This window comes from Amborella trichopoda, chromosome 13 (genome assembly GCF_054954075.1).
Source record: "Amborella trichopoda isolate Santa Cruz 75 chromosome 13, AtrichopodaSantaCruz75HAP2 v2.0, whole genome shotgun sequence".
Taxonomy (NCBI): domain Eukaryota; kingdom Viridiplantae; phylum Streptophyta; class Magnoliopsida; order Amborellales; family Amborellaceae; genus Amborella; species Amborella trichopoda.
The window spans coordinates 44430863-44446387 of NC_142348.1; the positions used below are offsets into that span (position 1 = coordinate 44430863).

Consider the following 15525-nt stretch of genomic DNA (forward strand, 5'->3'; position numbering starts at 1 on the left):
CTAACTAAGTTCTGAAACCTCCCCGCTCCATACTTGAGAAGTTGCATTTTGTGTAATCCCATCTTTTTCGGATTTCAAACCTGAAGAATTCAAGAGAAGAGACTGTAATAATAATAATAGCAACCTTGACTTCCACATAGAGAATAAGAATGCCCAGATTCTCCTGTTAATGCTAATAATCTATAAAACAAAGAGAACCCAAACCAATTTTCCCAAAAATGCACTGCCTCAATTTCAAAGAGGTAGAAAGAAAGAGAGATTATAGGTAGAGAGAGAGACCAACCGGAGTTCATTTTTTTATATACGAAATAGGGACTGATTTCCTCACATTGTTTTCAAACAATTTGAGAAGATTGAGCATTGTATCTTGCAAATTCAAGAGGACTCAAACTATTCGAAGCAGGGGAAAAAATGGAAAAGATGAAAAATGGTGAGTAAATAACAATAAAAAACAAATCAAATGACAACAAAAAATCGATTTCTTACCCACACTATACTATACTCTGCTATACGATCAAATGGATGCTTTACTCCAAAACAAATAAAAAGCTAAAAACTATCAATTAAATTGGTCATATTTACAGTCAAATTGAAAAATCAATAAATGGGTTGTAATAATCAAGATTAATACAAACAAAATGACCGTATCATAGTCTCTAAACAACGGTCCAACCTGAAGAAAAAAGAATGGGTGAAAAGACAATCAAAGAGAACAAAAATATAAGGGAACCAAAAGATAACAAAAAATGAAAGGTAAACTCACCTTATTCTTGAAATATAGTAAAAGTACAAATCCTTTGAAAAAGAAATAAGGGTTGCAAAGGGCCTATTACTAAATATATATATAGAGAGAGTAGAAATCATGGGCAAGGGGTTTAAGTTCGTGTTAAAACTCGAAATCCTCTCTCTTTAAAAATTACTGAACATAAAACCCTCTCTCACAAACACTCTCTCTCTCAAATCTTGAGGCAAGGGTTTATTTCGTGTTCAAACTTAAGACTTTAATCCCCCTCGTTCTCTCTCTCTCTCTCAACTAAATTTGTGAACATAAAACTCTCGTGCAGACTCTCTCAAATTTTTTGAACACTTCTTCTCTGAATCTGGGGCAAGGGTTTATTTCGTGTTAAAACTTGAAACCCTCACTCTCTTTCTAAAAAATTGTGAACATAAAAAACCCTCTCACACACACTCTCTCTCTAAAAAAGTGTAAACATAAATTCACACTCTAAATTTGTAGACATTAACTTCTCTCTACATTTTATTGATGATCAATTTGATCACGGCAAAGCATGGTGGTAAGATTCATCACCATTGAATCAAGGAGTTGGGCGTTGAGAGAGGCAAGACGTATAGCATGACCCACTCTTTATCACCGTTTGAATTTTCTTTCGCATGGTGATGAAGATTGCATGGCATACAATATAATAGGGATTGTATATTATCAAACCATTTACTTGTTGAATAAGAAAGTCACGATGGTTCCCCGCCATTAATTTTCAAATCAAGTGGTTTGGGTTGCATCCAAATGTTAAAAACAGAAAAAAACAATTTGCTGGACTTTAAGCTTTTTAGTAGCACATCGGTCCTATGACCTTCTTACAAGTAGTGTCATTTGATAATTTAATGGAAAATACGACAAATTACTTGAAAAGATGAATATATTCATTGAGCTTTATAGATTGGTGAGAGTAACTTTGAAAAAATAAAATAATTAAAAAAATATGAACATAGAAAACAATAAAAATAATAGAAAAAATAAAAATGAAAAATTAATAGAAAAGTTATAAGAAACTATATTCAAAGATAACCTTTTGGCTGTGAATATAAGAATAAATTTCGTCCATGATAGAGATTCGATGTCATGTGTGATGAATTAATGCAATACAATGTCGTGTGAATTAGGGCCCCCCTCTTATTTTTACGACACGTGTCCACCGTTTTACTCCGGCTTAATAATATAGTAGCGCCCTGAGTTTCTCTCTCCCTAGAGATGGAAAAGCTATTTATCTCTCTAATCTCTCTCTCTCTCTCCTCTCCTAAGTATTGTAAGCATCTCTTTCTTAAACATCATTTTCCTATATTAAAATCGGTGCATACTCTCTCTCGCACCTAAAATAGGTGTGTAATTTCTCTTTAAAAAATGAGAATGTATCATACAATGTCTATAGAATTAGGACCCATTTTTATTGTTACGACATGTGTTCACCGTTAAGGCTTAAACATGTAGTATAGAAGAACTAAGGCTTCTTGTTATTTACGCGACGCTGTCCACCCCATGACTCGGCTTAATAATGTAGTATACATATAGATATAGATATGCTCTTGCATAATGTAGGTATTATTTACTTTTAGTGTAAGAGGGTCATAGGATCGATGTGCTACTAAAAAGCTCAAAGTCCAGCAAATTGTTTTTTTTTCTGTTTTTAACATTTTGATGCAACCCTAGCCACTTGATTTGAAAATAAATGGCTGAGAACCATTGTGCCTTTCTTGTACAACATGTAAATGGTTTGATAATATACAATCCCTATTATATAGTATGCCATGCAATCTTCATCACCATGCGAAGGAAAATTCAAACGGTGATAAAGAGTGGGTCATGCTATACGTCTTACCTCTCTCCATCACCGTCCAACTCATTGATTCAATGGTGATGAATCTTACAACCATGTTTTTCCGTGATCAAATTGATCATCAATAAAGTGTAGAGAGAAGTTGATGTCTACAAATTTAGAGAGAGAGTGTGAATTTATGTTCATACTTTTTAAGAGTGTGTGAGAGGGCTTTACGTTCACAATTTTTGAGAGAGAGAGTGAGGGTTTCAAGTTTTATCACAAAATAAACCCTTTGCTCCAGATTTCAAAGAGGGAGTGAAAGTGTGTGTGAGAGAGGGTTTTATGTTCAAAAAATTTGAGAGAGAGTGTGCGAGAGAGTTTTATGTTCACAAATTTATTTTAGAGAGAGAGAGAGAGAAGGGGTTTAAAGTTTTAAGTTTGAACACGAAATAAACCCTTGGCCCAAGATTTGAGAGAGAGAGTGTCTGTGAGAGAGGGTTTTATGTTCACAAATTTTAGAGAGAGAGGGTTTCGAGTTTTAACACAAACTTAAAGCCCTTGCCCATAATTTATACTCTCTCTCTATATATATTTAGTGACAAGCCCATTGCAACCCTCATTTCTTTTTCAGAGGATTTGTACTTTTACTTTATTTCCAGAATAAGGTGAGTTTACCTTTCATTTTCTGGTTATCTTTTGGTTCCCTTATATTTTTGTTATCTTTGATTTTGCTTGCCTTTTTGGGGATTTTCCCTCTAACAATGAATTGTCTTTTCACCTTTTTTTTTTTTGGTTTTTCTTTTCTTCAGGTTGGACGGTTGTTCAAAGACTATGATACGGTCATTTTGTTTGTATTAGTCTTGATTATTACAACCCATTTATTGATTTTTCATTTTGACTGTAAATATGACCCATTTAGTTGATAGTGTTTGGCTTTTTATTTGTTTTGGAGTTAAGCATCCATTTGATCGTACAACGGGGCATAGTATAGTGTGCGCAAGAAATCTGTTTTTTGTTGCTATTTGATTCGTTTTTTATTGTTATTTATTCACCATTTTTCATCGTTTCCATTTTTTCCCTGCTTCGAATAGCTTCTGAGTCCTCTTGAATTTGCAAGATACATTGCTGAATCTTCTCAAATTGTTTGAAAACGATGTGAGGAAATCAATCTCTATTTTGTAGATAAAAAATAAACTCCGGTTGGTCTCTGTCTCTACCTATAATCTTTCTTTCTTTCTACCTACTGTAATTGAGGCAGTGCATTTTTTGGGAAAATTGGTTTGGGTTCTCTATTTTATAGATTATTAGGATTAGCAGGAGAATCTAGGCATTTTCATTCTCTATGTGGAAGTTAAGGTTGCTATTATTATAATTACAATCTCCTCTGTTGAATTCTTTAAGTTTAAAATCTGAAAAAGATGGGGTTACTCAAAATGCAACTTCTCAAGTATGGAGCGGGGAGGTTTCAGAACTTAGGCAGAAAGAGATGGTCCAGGCAAGACACTATACCAACACTGTGAACCCATTCAAGGAGGATAATACGAGATTCGTGTGCACATAGCTATGACACAGGGCACCAATGAATGAATTCACTTTTTGGTTGTTCAACATGCTCATGTTTTAGTGGAGTTTTGTGCAATAACTACTAAATGCAATGAAAATAAAATGACATCTTTATAGATTGTTTTATAGAACGTGTTCTAGTTCATTTTAAGATATCGTTTGATCAGGTTCAAGTATTTCTCAGGTGTATTCCTTTCATTGGTGAATGTTTACTGATAATTTTTGTTAATCTTTCTCTTTCAGTACTATTGACATGATTTTTTTGCTTTCTTAGTGTAGGAATGTCATATAGGAATGTCATATACTGCTAACTAGGTGCTTTTGTGCTGTCTATAAAAAGGAAACTAATTGATATTCTTAAGCCATATTTCATAAACACTAATGTTAATTTTGAGGATTTGTATGCGCAATATAAGTGGCCTTACTTGTTGGCCTTGTTGGCCTTAGATACTTCAATAGCGAGTGGGGTAATATTTTGATCATCGAAGGAGACTCTGCAAATGTTAGTACTTGGGCTTCTAGATCAGCCTTCGATCACATTTTTGATGAGATTTCCCACTGATGCACTGACCTTCAAACTGTCTGGAGGCATACTTGGAGGGAGGTAAACTCCATTGAAGGTTCCCTAGCTAAAGAAGGGGCCCAAGACTCCATCCCTCTGGGAATTCTGTGACCAGCCTCTAAGAACTGTCTCCTCGTTTTGTTTGTTTTCCTTTTTTCCTTCTGACCTTATAGTCAGCGTGTAATGCTTGTATAGTTTTGTTCCTGTTAGGGTTTCTTCTTTCAAACACCCGCATTGTGGGTGGCCGACTTTTTGTACTCTCCTTATAGTCAATACATCAGTTGACATTTTCAAAAAATATAGGTTTTTTGTGGGACAACTTCCTTAAGGAATTCAAATACCTAGTGCCAATTATAGCTACACTTTAGAGACCATAAACACGTTCGTTTTGAATGAAAGTTCACTTAGAGACCATAGGTACATTGAGAGAGTTCTTTAGTGTGGTTGTTGTAATAGAGCGTTTGCTCTGCAATATAGATTTAAAAGTATTGTTGTTTACTCTTGGACCCAAATATTTCACTTTCCTGTTTAAACCCATTTTTCCTCAACGGGCATTTATTTTAGTGAGGAGAGAGTGGAAAGCCTTAGAGAAAATTTTATACACTAGCTTAGTTGTGAGAACCTTTTTATTTGTAGCATTCCCACTCAAAAAACAAACTTGCCTTTGGGAATCGCCATACACATCCTTTAGGCCTTCATCCTTCATCCTTCAAAGAGGTACTTTGCCTGGAAGCGGCCGTGTGCTTGAGTTCACATTGAAAATTAATGGTCCCTCATGGATTTCCATGTTGGGATTTATCATTTCGCGGGTAATATTTACAATGGACATTATTACTTATGTGTTCTACATGTTAGGTTGTACCAAGTTTTTTTTTTGACTGGGACTTGAGCCTGGAACCAGGCAGGGCCTAGTCTGAATTAGCGGATCAGACTAAGTGGAGCCAAGTCCGATTTGAAAGAGTTCTACAAAAATTAACAAAGGATCCTTGGAACTAGTGAGACTCAGTTGATTGCTAAGGTTAGTACTCTCAAGTCTAAGTCAGACACAGCGAGTTACAAAACACTAGTTGTAACTTATGCCCATGTGTGGGGTGTATTTCTCTATAGCAATAAGATAAGCACTATTATTCTTATTCTTGCTAGGTCAGGACAATTTCTTATGTTAAATTGTGTTTCCCAACGTTCAAATAAAAGCTATATTGTTAAGGCGATATTCACCTTAGTTTTTTTGAATGGGTTGTTCAAACACTTCAAAGCAAAATGCTGCTTTCTTTTCCTAGGAAGATTTTTATCAAAATTGCAGTCAACTCATTCTTTGGGAAGGACCTAAAGTGCGTCTCTGTAGAATAGAGATCACAAGTGTCTTACTTTTGGTTTTGGACATATAATATTTATTTATGTACTCAGTTTTTGGAGCAACACTGAGCTATCAACACTGAAGTTATTAATTGATGAAGTCTTAATAGTAAGTCCATTCATCTTGAAAGAAAGGGAGTGTCCCCATGCTTCTTGCCCCCCCCCTCGCCCCCCTCTTTCTTCGTTTTATCAGATTGCTGCTCACTTCTTCTATTTCAAACTTTGAGAGGAATATAGTTGGTGTGTGGTAGTCTGATTTCCAATTTATTCGTGTATTAGTTTAGTATTTAATGGAGACATGTCAGTGATTTCATTGTATTCGAAGTTGAGATTTGATAGGGTTATCTAATATTATACATTTTTAGACCACTGAATTGTTAATACTGTAACTTGTGGAAGCTTTTGGCTTATTCAAGAATCTTCGGTTGTTCGAAGTGCACTTAAATAATTTCATTTTGTTGGGAGAATATTTTTTCTACTCAAACATTCAGCCTTTTGTATTGAATGATTGTTATCTTGTAGACATTAACTAAATAGCTATTTTAATGAATGGCCTGTGCTTTACCTAGGGGTGGCAATGGTCCTGGAGCCGACCTGGATCCGGGTATGGGTCAAAAAATTGGACCTGTCAGGTCGGGTCTAGGTCCAAATCTTGGACCCGGACACTATTCGAGTCTGGTTCCATGTGGACCCTACTCGATCTTACCTGAACAATGTTAATATTTAAATAATATTTAGTATATAATATTTAAAAAATATCTAATACATATGAGTATATATTTTTAGTTATAATATTCAAATAGTACATGCATATATGTAATATAATATAATATTTATAGGGTGTGGTTTCTATAAGGTTGCAACCTTAAACAATCCAATTAAGGCGCACCTCCAAATTTTATCGTAACATGTAATTTTGGGGTAAAACATTATTAGGATTACCTCAAAATCTAATTTTATATTTAATTATAAAATTTTAAACTCTAAAAATGGTTAAAATCACGTACATCTATAAATATATGAAAATCTTGAAAATTGACGGTCTGGTTAATGTGTTGTAAGATGTACTATTTTTGGGTAGTCAATTTTTGTTTTTTTTTCATATTCATAAATTCCGTTGTTGAGATGATCAATTAGAGGGTTTTTCAACATTAAAAAACCTTTTCCGATAGATTTTTGTGGTGCATCCGTAATTCTACATTTTAAGGTTGCAACCTTTTATAAACTTTTTCCATATTTAAATATATATTTTTTATTTTTAGGTCGGGTCCAATCGCGGACCTGACACGACCCATTGCCACCCCTAGCTTTACGCTTTGTTGTAATACTTTAACCTCCAGCATCAATTCGTTTCTCTCTTTTGCCATTGTTGTTGACTATGTTTTTCCCAATGTATATTCCTTTCTCAACTGCTTATTGAATTAAGCATTCTTATAAAAAACATTTCATTTATTTCTATGTTGATATATGATGAGTACTTATTTCCTTTTCTATAGTTGCCAGAGCTTGTTTTAATTTGATGGTTTCTATGATGATGGCAATTTTAGGGGGCAAATGGAAACTACTCAAACAAATTTATGACATATCATGCTGAAAAGCTGCACAAGGTGAATGTCACTGCTCCTTATAAATTGCATCCTTTTTTGGGGAAAAAACTGAAAGAATGCCTGGAACACATGCATAAATTACGCAGGTGCTCCGGAAACTTGGAAGCTCAAAAATTCCTAAGGTATTTTCAACATCAAAAGCTGCATGGATATGTCCTTTCTTCTTCAATATCTTGTACCCTGTCCAGTATATGAAACACCCACAATTGAGGGTATTTTATTGAAATGCAGTTTGTATATGTGATGCATTTTACTCTCTACCCTTGTTCATCTGGTGTTTCAAACACGGACAGAGGGTTAGATAGTCATTTTAAAAAATGACTAATTCTTGAGGTACCAAATTTTGAGCTCCTGCACAGTATTTGCTAATATCCTCTTTCCATCAATGCAGGATGCAACAAGGGGTAATGGTCAGTAGTCCTCTTAGCTTCTCAAAAGTTCATTCTTTTGTTCATTGTCGATGGTTTTTCTTTCTTTGTACAAATGATTGAATTTATCTTCAATAAAAAGGTAATGGCAGGTAAAAAGAAAATAAATTAATCTTTCTTATGAGCAATTGATTTCATTTAATGTTCCCTACAGCATGTCACCATTACAAAACAAAGGCGCAAGTTGGAATAAGTTTCCAAGTTTTGTTAGAGAGTAGAACATTGTGGCCTTATGCTATTATATTACCTGTTTTCTCCCTCATCTGAATGCTAATTTTAGGAATACTCTATGTTTGTGCATGCGTGTGATCGTGCGCATGTGTGTGCATGTGTGTGATAGAGAAATACTTAGGTTTGAATTTTTAGTATTTATTATATACCTGGGGAGGCATTAAACTTATTATGTAAAGGGAAAATTATAAATGCCCCCCCAAAATAAACTTTGCATACATCCTACCCTCGAATACTTTTATTATCACACCCTAAACGTCAACACTATTTTTTCTTATATTTGCTCCCGCAGTCAAAAAGTCGGAAAATTTTAGACTAAATTACCCTTTTATCCTCTCTACCCACCCTTTCTTTCTCTCTTTCTACCTACCTCTCGCTCTACCCTCTTTACCCACACTCTCTCTCACTCTCTCTACCTGCCCTCTCTCACTCTTTCTCTCTACCCACCCTCTCTCTTTCTCTCTCTACCCTCTCTACCTGTCCTCTCTCTCCATCCACCCTCTCTTAATCTTTCTCTCTCTACTAACCCTCTCTTTCTCTACCTACCCTCTCTCTCAAACCTCAGGATTTTTCCAGCGAGTCTATTACCTGAGAGGTCAATTTCAATAAAATGCCGACACCCACTACTCTTCATTAATTTCCTCTCACCACAATCAACATTTCTGCCTCCTGCTAATGTACATCCCCCTTTCACTCTCTAGAATTATAGTGGCTTCACTCCAGGTCTTTTGGCCTCGATTTAGCAGAATCCCATTTTCAGAGCTTGAAAATTACTAGTCCTCATTTAGAAGCAAACAGCACACCTCAATAATTTTCAGTTTGTTTCTGCCAAATGGGGGCCTCGGGAAGCTGGTTGGCTGGAAATGGTTGTCGCCAAGAAACCAGCTGCTTGGCCAGAAATGGTGCTCGGTGCCTCAAGGGTAGGGATCTTGGCTGCTTGAAAACCACCCGTGCTACTATTCTTCTGGCCGGGAATGTAAGCCAAAGAGAGAGAAAACCAGCTGGTTGGTCGAAAATGGTGCTCGATGCCCCAAGAGTAGGGATCTAGGCTGCCAAAAAACCACCCGTGCTATTGTTCTTCTGGCCGGGCAGGAAAGCCGAAGAGCGAGAAAACCAGCCGGTTGGCCAGAAATGGTGCTCGGTGATCTTGGCTGCTGGGAAACCACCCGTGCTATTAGGAAATGAGGCGGCTGCCTTTCCTAATCCTCCTCGTGCAGAGAGAGAGAGAGAGAGAGAGAGAGAGAGAGAGAGAGAGAGAGTAAAATATCCTCCACGTGTGTACATAGAGAGGAGTGAAGAATAAAGTGTTAGATTTCCAGCTCGTAGAGAGAGAAAGAGAGGGCGGGTAGAGAGAATAAAACGGCCATTTAGTCTAATTTTTTTTGACTGTTTGATTAGGGGGTTAAATATAAAAACAAACAGTGTTGGGGTTTAGTGTGTGATATTAACATTATTGGGGAGTAGGATGTGTGCAATGTTTATTTTTAATTGTCATTTGATTCGTGTTTTATTGTTATTTATTCCCCATTTTTTATCTTTTCCATTTTTTTCTTGCTTCGAATAGTTTCTGAATCCTCTTGAATTTGCAAGACACATTGCTCAATCTTCTGAAATTGTTTGAAAACGATGTGAGGAAATCAGTCTCTATTTTGTATATAAAAAAAATAAACTCCGGTTGGTCTCTCTCTACCTACAATCTTTCTTCTTTCTAGCTTTCTGTAATTGAGGCAGTGTATTTTTGGGAAAATTGGTTTGGGTTCTCTCTGTTTTATAGATCATTAGGATTAACAGGAGAATCTGGGCATTTTTATTCTCTATGTTAAAGTTAAGGTTGCTATTATTATTATTATTACAATCTCTTCTCTTGAATTCTTCAGGTTTGAAATCTGAAAAAGATGGGATTACCCAAACTGCAACTTCTCAAGTATGGAGCGGGGAGGTTTCAGAACTTAGTTAGAAAGAGCTGGTTCAGTTCAGGGTTTGGGTCAAGTGGCCTAATAAGCCATAATGCCATTGTTGAGGCAAGACACTATACCGACACTGTGAACCCATTCAAGGAGGATAATACAAGATTCGTGTGCACATAGCTATCGCATAGGGCACCATTGAATGAATTCACTTTTCAGTTGTTCAACATGCTCATGTTTTAGTGCAGTTTTGTGCAATAACTACTAAATGCAAATGAAAACAAAATGACATCTTTATAGATTGTTTTATAGAACGTGTTCTAGTTTATTTTAATATATCGTTTGATTAGGTTTGAGTGTTTCTTAGGTGTACTCCTTTCATTGGTGAATGTTTCTTGATAATTTTTGTTAATCTTTCTCTTTCAGTATTATTGGCATGGTTTTATTGCTTTCATAGTGTAGTAATGTCATATATTGCTGACTAGGTGTTTTTGTGCTGACTATAAAAGGAAACTAATTGACATTCTTAAGCTATATTTCATAAACACTAATGTTAATTTTAAGGATTTGTATGCGCATTATAAGTGGCCTTACTTGTTGGCCTCAAATACTTCAATAGCGAATGGGGTAATATTTTGATCATTGAAGGAGACTCTACAAATGTCAGTACTTGGGCTTCTAGATCAGCTTTTGATCACATTTTTGACGAGATTTCCCACCGATGCACTGAACTTCAAACTGTCTGGAGGCATACTTGGAGGGAGGTAAACTCCCTTGAAGGTTCCCTCGCTAAGCAAGGGCCCAAGGCTCCATCCCTCTGGGAATTCTGTGACCAGCCTCTAAGAGCTATCTCCTCGTTTTGTTTGTTTTCCTTTTGACCTTATGGTCAGCGTGTAATGTTTGTATAGTTTTGTTCCTGTTAGGGTTTCTTCTTTCAAACACCCGCATTGTGGGTGGCCGACTTTTTGTACTCTCCTTATAGTCAATGCATCAATTAACATTCTAAAAAAATATAGGTTTTTGTGGAACAACTTCCTAAGGAATTCAAATACCTAGTGCCAAGTATAGTTACACTTTAGAGATCATAAGCACATTCATTTTGAATGAAAGTTCACTTAGATCATGCATACATTGAGAGAGTTCTTTAGTGTTGCTGTTGTAATGGAGCTTTTGCTCTGCAATATAGATTTAAAAGTATTGTTGTTTACTGTTGGACCCAAATATTTCACTTTCCTGTTTTAGCCCATTTTACCTCAACGGGCATTTATTTTAGTGAGGGGAGACTGGAAAACCTTCGAGAAAATGTTATACACGAGCTTGGTTGTGAGAACCTTTTTATTTGTAGCATTGTCACTCGAAAAACAAACTTGCCTTGGGAATCGCCATACACATTCTTGAGGCCTTCATCCTTCATCCTTCGGTAGTGTGCTTGAGTTCACATTCAAAATTAATGGTCCCTCATGGATTTCCATGCTGGGATTTATCATTTCGCTGGTAATATTTACAATGGACATTATTACTTATGTGTTCTATATCTTAGGTTGTATCAAGTTTTTTTTTTCGACTGGGACTCGAGCTTGGAACCTGGCAGGGCTAAGTGTGAATTAGTGTATCAGACCAAGTGGAGCCAAGTCCGATTTGACAGAGTACTAAAAAATCTAACAAAGGAGCCTTGGAACCAGTGAGATTCGGTTGATTGCTAAGGTTAGTACTCTCAAGTCTAAGTTAGACACAACGAGTTACAAAACACTAGTTCTAACTTATGCTCATGCGTGGGGTGTATCTCTCTATAGCAATAACATAAGCACTATTGTTCTTATTCTTTCTAGGTCAGGACAATTTCTTATGTTAAATTGTGTTTCCCAACGTTCAAATAAAAGCTCTATTGTTAAGGCGATATTCACCTTAGTTTTTTTGAATGGGTTGTTCAAACACTTCAAAGCACAATGCTGCTTTCTTTTCCGAGGAAGATTTTATCGAAATTGCAGTCAACTCATTCTTTGGGAAGGACCTAAAGTGCGTCTCTGTAGAATAGAGAGCACAAGTGTGTCTTACTTTTGGTTTTGGACATATAATATTTATTTATGTACTGAGTTTTTGGAGCAACACTGAGCTATCAGCACTGAAGTTATTAATTGATGAACTCTTAAGTGTAAGTCCATTCATCTTGAAAGAAAGGGAGTGTCCCCATGCTTCTTGCACCACCCCTCGCCCCTCTTTTCTTCCTTTTATCAGATTGCTGAACACTTCTTCTATTTCAAACTTTGAGAGGAATATAGTGGGTGTGTGGTAGTCTGATTTCCAATTTGTTAAGTGTATTAGTTTAGTATTTAAAGGTGACATGTCTGTGATTTCATTGTATTCGAAGTTGAGATTTGATAGGGTTATCTAAGATTATACATTTTTAGACCACTGAATTGTAAATACCGTAACTTGTGGAAGCTTTTGGCTTATTCAAGAATCTTCAGTTGTTCGAAGTGCACTTAAATAATTGCTTTTTGTTGGGAGAATATTTTTTCTACTCAAACATTCAGCCTTTTGTATTGAAGGATTGTTATCTTGTAGACATTAACTAAATAGCTATTTTAATGAATGGCCTGTGCTTTACCTAGGGGTGGCAATGGACCCGGACCCGACCTGGGTCCGGGTATGGGTCAAAAAATTGGACCCGTCAGGTCGGGTCTAGGTCCAAATCTTGGACCCGGACACTATTCGAGTCTGGTTCCATGTGGACCCTACTCGATCTGATCTGAACAATGTTAATATTTAAATAATATTTAGTATATAATATTTAAAAAATATCTAAATATACATGAGTATATATTTTTAGTTATAATATTCAAATAGTACATGCATATATTTAATATAATATAATATTTAAAGGGTATGGTTTCTATAAGGTTGCAACCTTAAACAATCCAATTAAGGCGCACCTCCAAATTTTATCGTAACATGTAATTTTGGTGTAAAAAATTATTAGGATTACCTCAAAATCTATTTTTATATTTAATTATAAAATTTTAAACTCTAAAAATGGTTAAAATCGAGATCTATAAGTATAACATAAAGCATGAGAGTCTCCTCTAGCGTCTCTTGCTCGCTCTCTCTCATCTCTCACCTTCTTACCTGTTGGAACGATACCTACAAGCTCTACCCCAGGACCTCGCCGCGCTCTCCTTCTCTCCGCCTCAAGCTGCGACCTTTGTTCTCCCCTTTGCAGTTTTCCTCCCGTCCCCCCCTTTCTTCCTCTTTTGCCTAGGTCGTAGCCTCCTCTCAGCCTGTTTCTTCCCCCACTCAGTCCGATCCCCCCTGCTTCCTGAGCACAAGAATTGCAGTTCCGCCTTGTCCCCTTTCCTCACTTTCTGCATCTCTATCATCCAGGGCGAGGTCGATAAAGCTACGCCCAAACTGCTCTCCTCTCTGATTGGCAGCTTCCTCCCTGCCCGCCATAACATCAGAGGCATTGAAAGTGCTGCAAAAATATTATGGAGGGAACCTAACATTACTTGCAGCTGCCTAGCAAAGGGAGAAATCCTCTTTTCCTTCCCCTCTTCAAGCATTGCCCAACTAGCTCTTCAAGGTCAAAAATCTTTCTCCTTTCATGGAGCCGGTTGCCGCCTCTGCCCTTGGTCGCCGTTGGAGGGTTCTTTTAGGAAACAAAGAGTGTGGTTAACTTTCAACCACATCCCTCTCCAGGTTTGTACACTAGACACTTTTCGTCGCCTTTCTACTGCTTGCGGCTCCTTCATATCGATCCATTGGATCTCGATTGAGTCCCTTCCCTTGGGCTCTCTATCAGAACCCTAGTGGAAGTTCTTGACCCCCTTTTGATTCCCAAAACCTTATGGCTCGAAGCCTCCGACCTTTACTTCCCTATCTCCACCTACTGGTCTCTGGCCTCCCCTCCATCCCCTGCTTTCCTTCACCTTGCTACCCTTACCAAACCTAAGGTCACTGACACTGATTCCTAGATTCTAGTCTCAAAGAAAACCCACTCATCCAGTAGACGCCGAATGCCTCCTCCAAGGTTGCCTGTCAATGGTAGCCTCATAGCAGCTCAGCCTCTTCTGCTGGCCCTTTCTCCGGCCCAGCCACCTCCGATGTCCAAGTCTTCTCAAGGGAGGGTCCCCATTGACCCGCTCCGTACTGTGCAGGCCCGCGACCCGCCTACTTCTGCCCCCCTAGCCAACTTTCGTCGACCCAAAAAAGAGGCCTGTTTGGACCTTTTGCCTCTTTCCTCGGGTCCCAAGCCTGACCTGGGGCGGTCCTTTTCGAAAGATCCCGCCTTCCTTTCTCCCGCCTTGTGTCCTCCTGACAAGCCACCCCTCTCCCCTGCCTTTGTTCCACACGTGGCAGCCGTTCCCATCCCTGTACACGCGTCATACGATGATCCACCCAACCCTCTGACAAGCTCGACTCCGCCTGCCGTCGTTCACCTACCCTCCCCGCCTCTCTCCCTTCCACCTCGACAACCTCCCGTCCACCTGCAGCCTGCCTCACCCTCGACTAACGCGCCCTGCCACCTGTCCTCCTCGAGCCCTCCCCCTGCTCACCTGTCACCCGAGGAGCCCTCTTTCTCTCCCTCCACCGACTACCTGTCCCCGCCTGTTTCCTCCCCTAACCCTATTTTTTTGCTGTTGCTCCCCCTGCTCCTCTGCCCTTCCCTCTCTTATCTTGGCTCCTGTAGCCCTTTTCCTCCCTTGCACGAGGTTGCTGAGGATCCCCCTTGGTCACCATGACACCTCTCTTCCTCCTCTAACCAGCCGCTCCCCGCGTCGCTGCACCCTCATCTCCCCCCCATTTCTTTAACTTACCTTCCTCTTTGCCTTCTTGACTGCTCTCCGCCTCTCCACTTTCCTGTGGATCTTTCGCATCTCCCCCCTATGGATCGTAATCTCCTCCCCCAAGGCTTAGCGACCGCCCAAACTTGGGACCCCACTCCCCCGGATTCTGACTCCCTCTCTTTCATGCTGGCCCCTCTCCTCTCTTACACCCTCCTCCTTGTTCGTTTCACCAGAGTAAACTCCCTTCACTTCACCTGGCTCTCTTACCATTCCACCCTTATCGCCACCCTTTCCTCCGTCCAGACCTACCATTTACCTCGCTTACCTCCCCTCCCCTACTCTGCCCATCCTTGTGCCTTTCCACTCTGACACCCAACAGGCTTTCAGCTTGCCTGTCTATCCCCCCTACCCTTATCAGGAGCCCTTTCCTCTTCTGGACTCTCCCCCTGTTGATTTGAACTTCCCCCATCCTCTCTCGAGGAGTCCCCTTGTGCTTTCTACCTCTCAGGTGTCTGAGCCGTTTCAGCACCTG

At 38.6% G+C, this 15525-nt stretch overlaps 1 protein-coding gene across 27 annotated transcripts in view; it reads left to right on the forward strand.

Moving 5' to 3' along the window:
* SD3 (import inner membrane translocase subunit) overlaps positions 1-15525 on the forward strand; it is a 37073-nt gene that overhangs the window by 4870 nt on the left and 16678 nt on the right. For 8 of the 27 annotated variants that reach the window (XR_016047547.1, XR_016047548.1, XM_088855773.1 and 5 more), the window contains exons 2-3: positions 7584-7765; positions 8035-8053. The exons of 2 other annotated variants lie outside the window; for them this stretch is intronic. Coding sequence is in view for 19 of the 25 variants with exons in the window: in XM_088855773.1 (XP_088711899.1) it covers positions 7614-7765; positions 8035-8053 (171 nt within the window). In the remaining 6 variants the exon portion in view is untranslated. Of the gene's footprint in view, positions 1-7583; positions 7766-8034; positions 8054-10193; positions 10324-11749; positions 11914-15525 lie in introns of those variants that run through there. 17 more of the 27 variants (XM_088855777.1, XM_088855780.1, XM_088855792.1 and 14 more) reach the window with 3 other exon arrangements.